Here is a 16,237-nt window from a genome sequence, read left to right as displayed (position 1 = left end):
TTGTGAAACCCTTTTAAATTTTATTTTTAAAAGCAAGACAGTTTGAACAACATTGAACAATGTACAAAATATGAACTTTAACACTGAAACGACGACAAAAATGAAACAGTAGACAGAATGTTAATGGAAATTGAATACTGCCAAAGGTTGCAAAACTGTCCGTACAGAACTTTTGAAACATTATATTAATTTTTAGTTTTCTCAGCACCTTCAAATTCTTGACACGTAAAGACACAGCCCTAAAACTGTTCTGTGAAGTTTTCTAGTTTTTGAAAAGGACAAATTGCCTTTCAAGTAGTCACCTAGAGAATACAGAAAAACAGCTTAGTTACTGTATGATGGTAAATTAATGCCTTCAGAAGAAAAAACAATATGTGTCATATCCACTTGTTGCCCTAGCATGGTTCACTCCCATGCATTCAAACACGTGTTAGTTAAAGGAATAGCAAACTAAATATGGGTCGACATTTTAAAAATGGTCAGCTAACACTAATACTAACTTTACTTGATTTGATTGAGTCGGTATTCTATTAACTCCGTATTCGCAGTGAATGTAAACCCAACCAAATAATATCCCCAAGTTGCGCGAACGCGCTCAACCTTAGCCCTAAAATGTATATTTTCATCGCCAGTTAAGAGATTCAATAATTTTAACTAGTAAGGATTAGTAAGGATTAGATTTTCAACCTATGAGTCATGGAAGATAATAATCTATTTATAATATTTGTCTTCATTTGTTAAATTATATTCTAAAATGTTGACATCCGCTTTCTTGAGATTAATTGTTACCCGTTCATCTATAATCTTGAGATCTGAGAGCTGTTGATGCCTGTGCATCGATAATCCGCTTCTGTACAGTACGAAGCTTGTCTGAGTTTTCATTTTGAAATATAGATGTGTTACTGGATCACATCCCTTTGACCAGAGTTCTCCAGAGAGATGTTTGCAAGATAGCCAGTTAGACATAACAACGAGTTTACGTCAGATAAACATTTAAAAGTGGTAAAATACTTCAAAGACATTGGTTTTGCTGTCTTGATTCAATCTAAACGACTGTAGAGCTTTCTCGCCAATGTTCGGAAAGAACACCTCAGAAATATTACAGTCGCCGCCATTGATATTCGTGCTCGTCGTTTACCAAATGATATATTTCTACGTCAAACATCGTCTAAAGACACTCATCGATGGGGATGATTTTATCTTGTCCGAAACATTAAAACATGTATCTCTATGATGTGTTAGCATGTTAGATAACTTCCTTTAACTTATGTGTGCGAATAATTTCAAAAAGTTATCGTGATTGTTTAAACAGGCCCTAAGTCTCTATTCCTTCCTTAGCATTTAACTGAGTTTTCCGCAATGTTCTGACGACTTTCAACTTTTCACGTCCTATCAATATATCGGTCTAAATACATGTTTCTTTAACAATGTTTTCAAGCTTCTCATTGTGACCATAGCCGTATGAGGGCCTTTCATGGTACCAGGCCTCAGTAAGATCTTCAACATACGAGGGTCTTTCACGGGTACCTGGCCAATATTGTCAAGCGTCTTGTGAACACTTGACGTTTTTGAAGCAGTAGTCACTGAAACAAGTCACTTTGTATGGCGATTATCCCATGGAGCCACGCGAGAACATGGTTCAATGAGACTATATTCGAAGTGGATTTTGCTAGAGAAACCTCGATGTGCTCCAAATGAGGGGTTCGCTTGAAATCTTACTTAGAAGGGACAGTGTGGACCATGATCTGTAGGCGTATTATGTAGATCTGTCACCGTAGTCACTCAACGTATTGAGTATTTGAACTCAGTCTCAATTTCAAATAATTTGATTTTGAATTTACAAAGTTTGTTTGTTTCATGTAACTGCATTGTCTCACAGATGTCCAAAGGCTTTAAGTATAATTTGTTTCTAATTTCAAAGTATTTAAAGTTCAAATTTTGTTTTCAGACGGTTCCGTGATTACGGTGCCAAGGTCTCGGTTGTTTGCATTTGCATGATTATTATAAAAGGGTAAATACATCTTGAATCCTACATATTTTAAGTTTTAGATAAATACGGAGAACAACTTCTATGTTGAATGCAACAGTAACTTCGAAAACATATATTATGAATTTTATATGCAGGTCATCCCGTATACAATTTTGTAGACACGTGTTTCTTTGTCCCTAATTTCATCAAGTGCTCCTTGGTCAAGCTTCTTGATATTTTTTTTCCGAGGAAGTCAAAATGGTTTATGGAAGACGACATCCATGGATACTAATAAATACTGAAATGAAATTATGAAAAATACGTGGTGGAGAAAACGAGGTGTACAATCATGCTTCTTTTCCATAGAAATGTACATCGCATCGACATAGGCTGTATCTTGTTTATGACCCGGTGTTACAGAACATGCGCAGAAATTCTGAAAGAAAAAATATTTTGTTTGTATGTTGTCTTTCAAGCCTTCTCAGCTGGTTTGTTGCTAGCACTAATTTGCACTTAGTAATACGTTTTCTTTGAGAAGAGAACATTACCTTTGAATTCTTATCTCACAAAGAAGATAGTTTACTTAAACTATCTTTTGCGCTAGCTGTCTGTATATGTAAACAATATGCTTACATCGTATGGTAGAAAATGTTTTCTTACACTCTCAGATACAGGCTGCAGCATTTCACACACATAAAGTACTGAATAGCTCAATAAAATGAATAAACATTATCACCTTACTATCACTGAGACTATGTAGCAGGGACGTCATTTCAGCTTTTTTCGGGCGGGGTGGGTGGGGTGTAACTTTATTCAGGGGAGACAAAACTTGATGGAGGAGGGGCAAAACTTGATTAATGCATATATCAACGCGCTCACTCAGGCTGAATAACAGATCAGAGAGATAATAATAGCAGGACATTTCAATTTTTCGGGGGGGGGGGGGGGGGGCGGGCCAAAACTTGATCGGCTTGTTAATTTTCGTATATAGGTTACATCCATTGTACAGCAGATGCAAATTCGGTGGGGGGACAAATCCCCCTGCCCCCCAAATGACGTCCCAGCTATGTAGCTTATAATTAATTGAAGTCGCATTTGGATAAAATGGCTATCGGCATGATTAAGACTGCGACACTGTTTATTATGCAGATTTAGGAATTATAAATCAAGAGAAAATAACGAAAATGGGTTTTGGTATCCTGGTAAAAAATGGAACCGTATTTAAATTATGAAAAGCTGGGATATCTCACGAATGAGATCGGAATAGTTTTGAGTGCTCTTTTTAAAATTCTACTCGCGTACTTCATGTAGGTTTTGTAAATTAAGAAACTGCTGTCATATAAATCTGATGGCAGGCGTAACCCAAACGCTTAACGAAACAAAACACATGATGAGTTTATCATCGTCTGACTATCACAAGTGTGTCGAATTCAATTCTTGCATTTCAGACATGTGATGGCATTTAAACGATATATTAATCAATATATTTTTTTTAATCGATATACAATTTTTTCTTTCTCACTCTTTTCTTTTCATAACGCGTTTCCATATTCTATCAATTGACCTGAATTTTAAACAAAAGTTTAAGGAGACGGCTTCTACTCTCCGGCAAAACATTCATAGACATCGCTCCTGACAACAGATACCACGGAACAGCAATCGTGACGACACCCTGTATCTATTTTTCGTCAGTTTTAATACAAATAACTCTTTCTGTTTAATTTTGGTTCCTTTCTTTCTCGATAGTTTGGTATTATAGTTATTTTCTCTTTACGGACGGACATGAACATCTAACTTCAATGTCATTTGCTATTTGTCCAACAAATAATTTTTGTATTGATAAATAATGTAAAAACATAGTTAGATTGGGAAATAAGTTGAGATTATTTATGAAAATGAATTATTGTAAAATCAGACTAAACTGTATGGTTCTGAATTCTAAGTTGTTTTATTAATAAATCTATTTTTAGTTTCTTCTGATGTCAGTATAAAATTTCTAACATCTGATGTGGGCATACAAGTCAACTGCCTCTTGAAAACTGAGGCCCTTGACTTGTGTGTCCCATTGGTTAAAAAAAAAAAAAAAAATTACTTAGGAAAAGCACTTATTACAAACGGGCGTTCATATAAAATAGCACGCAACAACCAATATGTTTTCGTCGAACAACGGAGTACTGTCACTGCGTGTACAATGACATCTAATATTGACTGACATTGATGAATTTTAAAATGTTTTTATTTACCGTGATAATCTACCATGCCGTCACCATTGATGTCAGCTGCCTTAATCATATCATCCACCTCTTCGTCGGTGAGTTTTTCACCCAGGTTCGTCATCACGTGACGCAGTTCCGCAGCACTGATTAGTCCATTTCCATCCTTGTCGAATACTTTAAATGTGTCGAGCATTTCCGTTTCTAGGTTCATTTTCGATGGATAATGCGCCATCATTTTGACAAATTCATCGAAATCAATGGTGCCACTACCTAAAATTAAAGTGGAGAAGAGAAGAGACATGTACAATTTTCAAACATTATGTTCTTCAACGATGGTCTATTCATTCAGTAACAACAAGCAACACAAGTCACAATAGCAATCAATTCAATTGTGAGACAATATTCGACTAATAAATAATACACTACTGAGTCTTCAAATGACTGCAGTAATTGCATACATACATACATACATACATACATACATACATACGTTTTGTTCTGAGTCAGCAGTAAGAACGAGTTTGATATGGAAGTACGGATACGAGTTCTTTCACCCAATTCAGAGCAAAATACTAATGTGGTTTTCTATATATAACATACCCACCTATTTGCCGCTTTTCAAATATTGCTTAGCCCTACTATTTGAATTTAATTCAAAATAAGTTGTGATTTTTTAAAAAAAATCAATTTATCAGATATAAGAATATCGACGCGCAAACGTCGGTCAAACCAGAAATAGTTCTAGTGTGAAAGTGCGGTAAAGAAATACGACTGAGCATCCATATTGAACGCTAGATCAAACATTCTTTTTTTTTTTTTTTTTTTTTTTGCAGTCCACGAAACATGTTTTAGTTCATTCAGAAACAAATTTAAACAACCACAACGTAAAGAGCCTCTTACGCGAGTGTACATGATTTGTTTACAAATCAAAAGTGCTGTCGTCTGAGTCCATTGTTTGTTTACAAAAGAAAGTAGTTCCTTTATTCACGTGAATGCTGTATGTGTATTATCGCGCGCGTTCAGTATCGGGGAATATTGAACGATTCTGACAATGTAAAGTTAACGGGAAAAAAAATGAGCATATAATCAAAAAAGATACTGGTAGCGAAGAAGTTGGAGTTGTGTCCCTTATATTAGCATTACTAGAGCTCTTCAACCAGTTTTGGTCAGTATTTGTGCTTACGTTTGTAAACCGATGACGGTCCAAACATTTGAATAACATATTGCTGATCTAAATTAATTACTACCTGTTACAAACTAAATTAAGTACTACATAATTCTGCCTAAATTAAGTCCTACCTGTTACAGCCTAGATTAAGTACTACCTATTACTGACTAAATCAAGCTGTTCCTCTTACTGGCTAAATTATACAACCCCTTTTACTGACTAAATTAAATAATATGTATTACTAAATTAAGTACTACCTATTACTGCCTAAATTAAATACCACCTATTACTGACTACATTAAGCAATACCTATTACTGACTAAATTAAGTAATACATATTACTGACTAAATTAAGTACTACCTATTACTAAATTAAGTACTACTTATTACTGACTAAATTAAGTACTATCTATTACTGACTAAATTAAATATCACCTATTACTGACTAAATTAAGTAATACCTATTACTGACGAAATTAAGTACTACCTATTACTAAATTAAGTACTACTTTTTACTGACTAAATTAAGTACTACCTATTGCTGACTAAACTAAATACCACCTATTACTGACTAAATTAATTAATACATATTACTGACTAAATTATGTACTACCTATTACTGTTTAAATTAAGTAATGCCTATTAGTAGTAAGGTGGGATACATTAGCGTCAATGGGAATTAGCATTACAGAGACCCCTGGGACAGATTAGCGTCAAGGGAAATTTAACATGGAGAAAAATCGTGGGTCAGATTAGCGACAAGGGAAATTAACATGGAGAAAAATCGTGGGACAATCTAGCGTCAAAGGGAATTTAACATGGGAATAAATCGTGGGACTGTCTAGCGTCAAGGGGAATTGAACATGGAGAAAAATCGTGGGACTGTCTAGCGTCAAGGGGAATTTAACATATGGAAATTGAACATGGTGGGTCTGTATAGCGTCAAAGGGAATTGAACATGGTGGGATTGTCTAGGGACAATGATGGTAGAGGGTCAAACACAACAGAGACAGAAACATACATACACTAGTACAAGCGTGAGATTTATATATAAAGCATTACCAAGACCTGAAATCTTGCTGGGGTGTTCAAAAATTTGCATAATTGTAATGATGCTATAAATAGCTATAATCAAGGAAATGCTCAACGACAAAATGGATGTGACTAAAAGTAACGCTGAAATGACGAAATTGTCCCAGAATTTAAAGGAAAATAAACATATCCCCGAAAATTAAGTTACAATGGTTTAGACTAAAATGGATAAAATTAGTAACTACTTACAATATCAACTTCTGTGACGATCGTGGACAAATACGTATGTATCTATAATCAGCTGAAATTCTTATGAAATCCCACTATCTATTTATAGCTCCAACTTGTGGGTTTTTCCTTTGGAAAATCACACTATCTTTTTATAGCCTCAGCTTGAGTGACGTTCCTGTTTATGAATTCTAGTATATATGTATAGCTACAAAATGTGGAAATCCCCAAGTCGATATTTATAGTCTCAAAATTTCCAGCGTCAGTGACGTCACTGTACTGAACACTAGGGGATAAATGGCAACAGTGTTGCAAGTGGCTGACCTGAATACGCGCTACTGTAGGTAGGTAGGTAGAGTGTATCTGATAGGGATAAAGTGAGTTTTATAGGGACAAACAGAGACCAATACACACACATACACACACACACACACACACACAACATACGCGCGCAGACTCACACACACACACACACACACACACAGAGGAAAGAGGAAAAAACAAACCCCAAAATATACTATCCACACTCGGGAGGAAGAAAAAAAAACAACCAAATATACGATCTACACAACGTACGCGAACAAACACACACACACACACACACACACACACACACACAACATACGCGCGCAGACTCACACACACACACACACACACACACAGAGGGAAGAGGAAAAAACAAACCCCAAATATACTATCCACACTCGGGGAGGAAGAAAAAAAACAACCAAATATACGATCTACACAACGTACGCGAACAAACACACACACACACACACACACAACATACGCGCGCAGACTCACACACACACACACACACACACACACACACACACAGAGGGAAGAGGAAAAAACAAACCCCAAATATACTATCCACACTCGGGAGGAAGAAAAAAAAACAACCAAATATACGATCTACACAACGTACGCGAACACACACACATACACACACACACACACACACACACACACACACACACACACAGAGGGAAGAGGAAAAAACAAACCCCAAATATACTATCCACACTCGGGAGGAAGAAAAAAAAACAACCAAATATACGATCTACACAACGTACGCGAACACACACACATACACACACACACACACACACACACACACACACAGAGGGAAGAGGAAAAAACAAACCCCAAATATACTATCCACACTCGGGAGGAAGAAAAAAAAACAACCAAATATACGATCTACACAACGTACGCGAACACACACACACATACACATACACACACACACACACACACACACACAGAGGGAAGAGGAAAAAACAAACCCCAAATATACTATCAACACAGAAGGGAGATAATACAAACCCCAAATAAACTATCCACACAAACGTACGCGAACGCATACAAACCCCAAATATACTATCAACACAGAAGGGAGATAATACAAACCCCAAATAAACTATCCACACAAACGTACGCGAACGCATACAAACCCCAAATACACTATCAACGCAGAAGGGAGATAATACAAACCCCAAATAAACTATCCACACAAACGTACGCGAACGCATACAAACCCCAAATACACTATCAACACAGAAGGGAGATAATACAAACCCCAAATAAACTATCCACACAAACGTACGCGAACGCATACAAACCCCAAATATACTATCCACACAACGTCGCTAACGCATACAAACTCCAAATATACTATCCACACTCGGGAGGAAGAAGAAGAGAAACAACCAAATATGCGATCTACACAACGTACGCGAACACACACACACACACACACACACACGCACACCACAGAGGGAAGAAGAAGAAAACCATTATACACTATCCACACGCAGTGAAGAAATAACCCTTTATATATACTATCAACAGAGAGTGAAGAAAATAACCCATTATATTCCATCAACACAGAGTGAAGAAGAAAAAGTTTTTTGAAAGCACCTAAGCCCTCACCTGCAATGACCAACTCTGCCAAACACTTACACCCCACCCACCCCCACTCCCAACACTACAAAACCCATTTAACCCGTTATTTTATGGCATCAGTGTGTGATTTAGGAAACATCAAGACACAAAATGATGGACGAATAGACTGACTATTGTTTACGGACTTGCATGCCTAAAGAGCGTGCGTGAAGGAAAACATCCTTCCATTTCAATTCTAACTAAAACATGATCCAGAGGGATAGAGAGAGGTGAAAGAGCACAATTTCATAAAGTGTGAGTAAAAACAAAACACGCCATCCTTATTATACAATGTCAAGACCAAGAGACACTTACGTTTTCTTTCTGGTCTATTCTCTTTTAGAAGGTAGTATGAAATTTCACATCAGGGCCAACGCATCGGCTCACATTGTCAATTTTTCCATTTCCATGTTTTTACTGGCACAAGTTCTTCATCATCTTCAATTTCTTCTTCTTCTGAATCCCTCTTCTCTGTTTCGTCTTGTTTTTGTTTCTTCTCTTTTCTCGTAGGGCACTCTGAATTCCAGTGTCCTTTCTCCTGGCAACGATATTAGGTATCTTGACTTTTGTCTCTCTTTCTTAGACGAAGCAGGTATTCTGGAGACAAATAACCATTTATCTTTGCAGATATAGCAAACTTCATTAGCACTTACACACTTTCGTATGACTCTCATCAAATCAACGACCAAAAGAGTAAGTTTTGTTGCCACTTTCGCATGTGAATTATGCTTTCGTATGACTTTTAGCAAATATTTGACCAGCAGGTCGATCTGTGCTGACTCTTCCATCTTCTTGATCGTTTGAGAGCGGAATGAATACTCTGACGCTAAGATACTCTCCTTATACACATGGACCTGCTGCGTATGAAACCTAGTCAAATGTAATTTTGCAATAAGATGAAACGATTTCATTGAGGAAGTAAAAAGCAATGATGTACCGTATCGCCTCACACAAAACCTGAAGTTTTAGTTCAAATCCGTGTCAGCGATTTCGAAGACGACATAACTGAGCTTTAATCAATGCTCTCCAATTATGACACAAAACCACGAGTCCTGATTCACGCCAAAAGAAATTTCGTTCGGTCCATAAAAAATAGTATCACATCTGAGAAACGCAAAAACGAACTTCCAGAAAACTGAGGACGACGGCTTACACCTACAACGTAAATGTGTGAGTTCAAGTAGTGCGTAAAACTTAGTCAAATTAGATTTTTATAGTCAAGACAAAACGATCTCTTTTCGAACAAGAAAGCAGACACCAAGCGACAATGGCGATCCGTGTCACACAACACTTTTCAAAATGTATATTATCAGAGGTTTGTTCTAGCGATCTGCACGGTTAAATTAAATGTTGATGTATTTTGCAATAAGACGGACACAATTTCCATGGGATCGCCCATGGTACGATTGTTCGTGCATTAGTTTAATTTTTAAAAATATTTTTTTATATAAATCGCCTATAGGATAGACCCAGTAAAGCATGGCCATTCTCGTCACTGCCTGAATAGCTACTTAAGTCAATTCGAAGCGAACACGGTAAGAAAATAAGTATAGCCAATGAAATGGCTTACAACGGGTGATGCATTGTTTTGTTCTAGGGCTGTGTGGCATAATAATCCCTATGTTCTTGCGTTGTTACCATTACAGTGCAGACAGACTGAAATGTGAACTTACAAGCCCTCTTTGTGTGTGTTGTACCATTTCCTCTTACCACATCAAAATACTGAGCGTCACAGTATTGGTTCGCGTTTTCAAGCTGACCATTTTTTTATATCTCACTTAAACATTTCGACATAAACACTCACATCGGTAGAGTCAGAACAGACGTGTTACAGTATTGAGGGGCATGTTATCTTTTCTTTTTCAAACTAATAAATTTGGGGTTTGTATGAAGTAAAGAACCGAAAGTACAGTGAAACTCAAGGATGATGACCCAATCTGTCTGTCTATTGATGCGTGTATTTACTTAAGAAGAAATATGACCTCTAAAACACAAAGAGATACGGCAAGCATGATTAGATTAAACACAACGATGTTTTCCTTCACGCCCGTGTAATTTAGAGTTTCAATCGTCTTTGAAGACAAACTTGGTCTCCTTTTGTAGGGCTTGAAATAATAAAAAAACTGAAAAATCTTAAGCACTTTGCTATAGATAATTTCATCAACAGACCAAACAACATAAATACCGTTACAACAATAGAAAGCCTTAAATCTTCTATCAAAAAGAAATGCATGAAAAAAATTAAAGATTAACGATAACTAACCAATGAAACCGAATTTAACAAAGGCAATGACATGTGAAGAAATGCCTCTCACTTTGGAAAGGTAGGCGAATGTACTCTGTCATGCACCGTCAACTTGAAAAAAATTATAAACAGAGAGAAACCTGAATTCAAAATTCAGTTGTTTCTTTTTCTTCAAAATTATTTCGTTTCTTTTTTCTTTTTTTTTTTTTGGAACAAATCTAAGCACTAATATAGAGTGGAAAAGGGAAAATGCACATACAAGCTTTGATATTTCTGAAAAAAGGAGGGGATATTCCTAACGTTCATAACCACCTATATATGCTTGGACTTGTCTGTGACTTATCCACAAAACAAGATATACATATTTCTGGTCAAGCTGCAAGTGTGTGCGTGTTTTTGAAAATGGTAAAAATTGGATATACAATTTTCTCGTGACACTTATAAAGTGAAGAGTCTGTGCAAGTGTCAAAAGCCAAAGTCATATAAGTTTTGTATTTTGTACGGCTTGTAAAGATTTCTACTTTAGAAAATGTGAAGTATCACAAGTTATTATCACAAACAGAAGTGGAACATAGGGGCTTGCAAGAAAGAAAATAACCCAGACAGTTGGTGTCATCAAGAGTGCTAGAGACGGTACCCGAACTTGCTTGCCTGCTTACTTGAATTAAAGTGATTTTCGCTCTAATGGAGCATGTATCACTGGTTTAATAACGCACCGCGTGATTTTTAATTACTCCTGGGGAAGGAAAGAGAGCCTCATCCCCCAGGCTTTTATGTACTCACAGACTATTTTTAAATTTAGCCACTCAGGTGTAGGACTAACTAGTCCTTAACAACCTGACTGAAAGACTTTAAACATGAGTGGGAATTGTCTCACCACACACTCATTTTTCTGTCCGAGCGTGGTAAAGGAGGAAAAAGGTGCTCAGCAAGACAGCCATGGATGTTAAGTACTCACCAAAACGCTAGCCCGTACTTATTTCAAATCAAGTCCCGTTTTTGCTAATGGACAATAAAAGGTACCAATAATGTGTTAACCACCTGTGCAATTAGTTCAAATCTAACGAGTCTGTTAAATGTCCTACTTCCTAACATATCTGTCTAATATTAGTACTTAGTGTACATAAAAATAGCCATACTGATCTTATTTTAAATTATTATGTCTAAGCGACATATACCAGTTTGGTCACTGTTAGGTTTAAAAAATTAAGTTTGTTGTGGTGTTCCAATGGGTCAAGTTTGTTTCGAGAATAGTTTAGTCAAGGAGGGATACCAAGCCAAATATGGTTCCCTATTTAATAAAAAGCAATCTTTTGGAGCCCTAAAAAAAAGTCTGTTTTTTCTGTTAGAAGGTAACACGTCTCTCTTTTGCTTTCACGTTCTTTCCCGCACTCCTAGTCTCATGATTCTTGATATCAGGAAATGCGTAGCCATGATGGGCGGTAATGTAAGCAGCGGTTTCTACCAGTTGACTGAGGGGGTATTAAGTGTAGGCTTGTCTGTAGAATTGGGGAAGAACTCTGACCCCTAATCCCCATTGAGAAGGTCTTGGTTTAAAGGTGTCTAGAGATTTGTAGGCAACGTATTGTATGGCTGTAATAAACTGCCCTGCTATGTTGACGTCATACAATGCTTGATCTAGCCCCATTTCGGTGTACTTCTCAACGAGGGTCAGCGTCCCCCTCCTCCTCAACCGCCTCAATTTCCTCTTCTGGTTCTGATACAAATTCTTCAGTTGAGGTAGATAGTTTCAAATCCGCTGCTATGGTGTCTGTCGCTGTTATTGTTGTTGTGGTTGTTCTTTCAGCTGAGATTGCCTGTAGTATCGGAGTGAGAAAAGAACGTAGTGCCTCCGATAATTACATTTGAGTTTGCCATACCGTTTGTGTAACATAATTGGACCTTTGTTTTGCCACCACTCTTTCCGGGACGGGTTGTTTGTTAGGTATAGTCAGCTGTTGACTAGCTGTTATTTGTGTTCTCGAGGTGGGTGGAGTGCTAGTGGAAGATTTTTGAATTCAAAAATGTTGTGTTGCGTTGTGTCTCCAGTCTGTCCATCCATTGTAGACTCATCTTCCTACGAAGATGTGCTCAAGATAAGCCAAGTTGAACGAAGCCTATGTGAATTTGCATAGGGTCATGACAAGTTTGATACCGAAACCTGAAGAGATAGACAATATCATAATGTTGAAAGTCACTGAAGTCCTGAAAGAAGAGCTCTTCAAGGAGGAATTCAAGAAGGAGAAAGAAGAATGGTCGGAGAAGTACAGACTTCATAAACAGCAGAGAGAGCAGCAACAGCAGCAGCAGCATGAACCTGGCAGAGGCTTTGTTAACAGTTTTATCGACACCAAAGAGTTCTTCTTCTCTTTCCGAAGAAGCAGACCTTATCCTGTGAGAAAGCCTGTCGTCACAGGAGGCCGTCATCTTATAACCTAAGCGATCGCCATAGCTTCAACTTCCCAAAAAAAAATTTCAGGGCTACCCCATACTCTCGAAAAGAAATCACATTCCATTGCCTATGATACGTTAGTCAGTTAGAAGAAAAAATACAGAAGTGAGTCTATCAGCACATGATTTCTTTATCTTGGTTAGAAAGTGTGACTCTAAGTTGTTCGTTTCCGTCGCTTATCAAAATTTTAAAAATAGTAATGTTCTGTAAAAAGTGAATGAGTGTTTCTTTTAGGTCTGTGCGTTTTGTTTTCTTTTGTTGGTGATAATATGGATAATGTAAGTTCGGGTACAACGAAATTTAAAGAATTAGGTCCAGAACTCGGTGTGGAGGGAAGAAATATACGCAACAGCAGCGGGAGCAAGAAATGCAGACCTAGCCAGTTAGCACTCCACCCACCTCGAGAACACAAATAACAGCTAGTCAACAGCCGACTATACCTAACAAACAACCCGTCCCGGAAAGAGTGGTGGCAAAACAAAGGTCCAATTATGTTACACAAACGGTATGGCAAACTCAAATGTAATTATCGGAGGCACTACGTTCTTTTCTCACTCCGATACTACAGGCAATCTCAGCTGAAAGAACAACCACAACAACAATAACAGCGACAGACACCATAGCAGCGGATTTGAAACTATCTACCTCAACTGAAGAATTTGTATCAGAACCAGAAGAGGAAATTGAGGCGGTTGAGGAGGAGGGGGACGCTGACCCTCGTTGAGAAGTACACCGAAATGGGGCTAGATCAAGCATTGTATGACGTCAACATAGCAGGGCAGTTTATTACAGCCATACAATACGTTGCCTACAAATCTCTAGACACCTTTAAACCAAGACCTTCTCAATGGGGATTAGGGGTCAGAGTTCTTCCCCAATTCTACAGACAAGCCTACACTTAATACCCCCTCAGTCAACTGGTAGAAACCGCTGCTTACATTACCGCCCATCATGGCTACGCATTTCCTGATATCAAGAATCATGAGACTAGGAGTGCGGGAAAGAACGTGAAAGCAAAAGAGAGACGTGTTACCTTCTAACAGAAAAAACAGACTTTTTTTTAGGGCTCCAAAAGATTGCTTTTTATTAAATAGGGAACCATATTTGGCTTGGTATCCCTCCTTGACTAAACTATTCTCGAAACAAACTTGACCCATTGGAACACCACAACAAACTTAATTTTTTAAACCTAACAGTGACCAAACTGGTATATGTCGCTTAGACATAATAATTTAAAATAAGATCAGTATGGCTATTTTTATGTACACTAAGTACTAATATTAGACAGATATGTTAGGAAGTAGGACATTTAACAGACTCGTTAGATTTGAACTAATTGCACAGGTGGTTAACACATTATTGGCACCTTTTATTGTCCATTAGCAAAAACGGGACTTGATTTGAAATAAGTACGGGCTAGCGTTTTGGTGAGTACTTAACATCCATGGCTGTCTTGCTGAGCACCTTTTTCCTCCTTTACCACGCTCGGACAGAAAAATGAGTGTGTGGTGAGACAATTCCCACTCATGTTTAAAGTCTTTCAGTCAGGTTGTTAAGGACTAGTTAGTCCTACACCTGAGTGGCTAAATTTAAAAATAGTCTGTGAGTACATAAAAGCCTGGGGGATGAGGCTCTCTTTCCTTCCCCAGGAGTAATTAAAAATCACGCGGTGCGTTATTAAACCAGTGATACATGCTCCATTAGAGCGAAAATCACTTTAATTCAAGTAAGCAGGCAAGCAAGTTCGGGTACCGTCTCTAGCACTCTTGATGACACCAACTGTCTGGGTTATTTTCTTTCTTGCAAGCCCCTATGTTCCACTTCTGTTTGTGATAATAACTTGTGATACTTCACATTTTCTAAAGTAGAAATCTTTGCAAGCCGTACAAAATACAAAACTTATATGACTTTGGCTTTTGACACTTGCACAGACTCTTCACTTTATAAGTGTCACGAGAAAATTGTATATCCAATTTTTACCATTTTCAAAAACACGCACACACTTGCAGCTTGACCAGAAATATGTATATCTTGTTTTGTGGATAAGTCACAGACAAGTCCAAGCATATATAGGTGGTTATGAACGTTAGGAATATCCCCTCCTTTTTTCAGAAATATCAAAGCTTGTATGTGCATTTTCCCTTTTCCACTCTATATTAGTGCTTAGATTTGTTCCAAAAAAAAAAAGAAAAAAGAAACGAAATAATTTTGAAGAAAAAGAAACAACTGAATTTTGAATTCAGGTTTCTCTCTGTTTATAATTTTTTTCAAGTTGACGGTGCATGACAGAGTACATTCGCCTACCTTTCCAAAGTGAGAGGCATTTCTTCACATGTCATTGCCTTTGTTAAATTCGGTTTCATTGGTTAGTTATCGTTAATCTTTAATTTTTTTCATGCATTTCTTTTTGATAGAAGATTTAAGGCTTTCTATTGTTGTAACGGTATTTATGTTGTTTGGTCTGTTGATGAAATTATCTATAGCAAAGTGCTTAAGATTTTTCAGTTTTTTTATTATTTCAAGCCCTACAAAAGAAGACCAAGTTTGTCTTCAAAGACGATTGAAACTCTAAATTACACGGGCGTGAAGGAAAACATCGTTGTGTTTAATCTAATCATGCTTGCCGTATCTCTTTGTGTTTTAGAGGTCATATTTCTTCTTAAGTAAATACACGCATCAATAGACAGACAGATTGGGTCATCATCCTTGAGTTTCACTGTACTTTCGGTTCTTTACTTCATACAAACCCCAAATTTATTAGTTTGAAAAAGAAAAGATAACATGCCCCTCAATACTGTAACACGTCTGTTCTGACTCTACCGATGTGAGTGTTTATGTCGAAATGTTTAAGTGAGATATAAAAAAATGGTCAGCTTGAAAACGCGAACCAATACTGTGACGCTCAGTATTTTGATGTGGTAAGAGGAAATGGTACAACACACACAAAGAGGGCTTGTAAGTTCACATTTCAGTCTGTCTG

The 16,237-nt window shown here is 37.3% G+C and overlaps 1 protein-coding gene across 1 annotated transcript in view; it reads right to left on the bottom strand.

The window, feature by feature from the left end:
• LOC149805546 (neo-calmodulin-like) overlaps nucleotides 1-16,237 on the bottom strand; it is a 51,031-nt gene continuing 34,794 nt past the window's right edge. Inside the window, exons 4-5 of the mRNA XM_089950152.1 lie at nucleotides 4,213-4,455; nucleotides 1-2,405 (exon numbers count right to left, since the gene is read on the bottom strand). Coding sequence (XP_089806278.1) covers nucleotides 2,371-2,405; nucleotides 4,213-4,455 — 278 coding nt within the window. The 3' untranslated portion in view covers nucleotides 1-2,370. The remainder of the gene's footprint in view (nucleotides 2,406-4,212; nucleotides 4,456-16,237) is intronic.

Source organism: Sinohyriopsis cumingii, chromosome 2 (assembly GCF_028554795.1).
Source record: "Sinohyriopsis cumingii isolate HCF-2022 chromosome 2, ASM2855479v2, whole genome shotgun sequence".
NCBI classification, from domain to species: Eukaryota; Metazoa; Mollusca; class Bivalvia; order Unionida; family Unionidae; genus Sinohyriopsis; species Sinohyriopsis cumingii.
The sequence above is the reverse complement of the archived record's forward strand: the minus strand, read 5'-3'. Positions and strand labels throughout refer to the sequence as shown.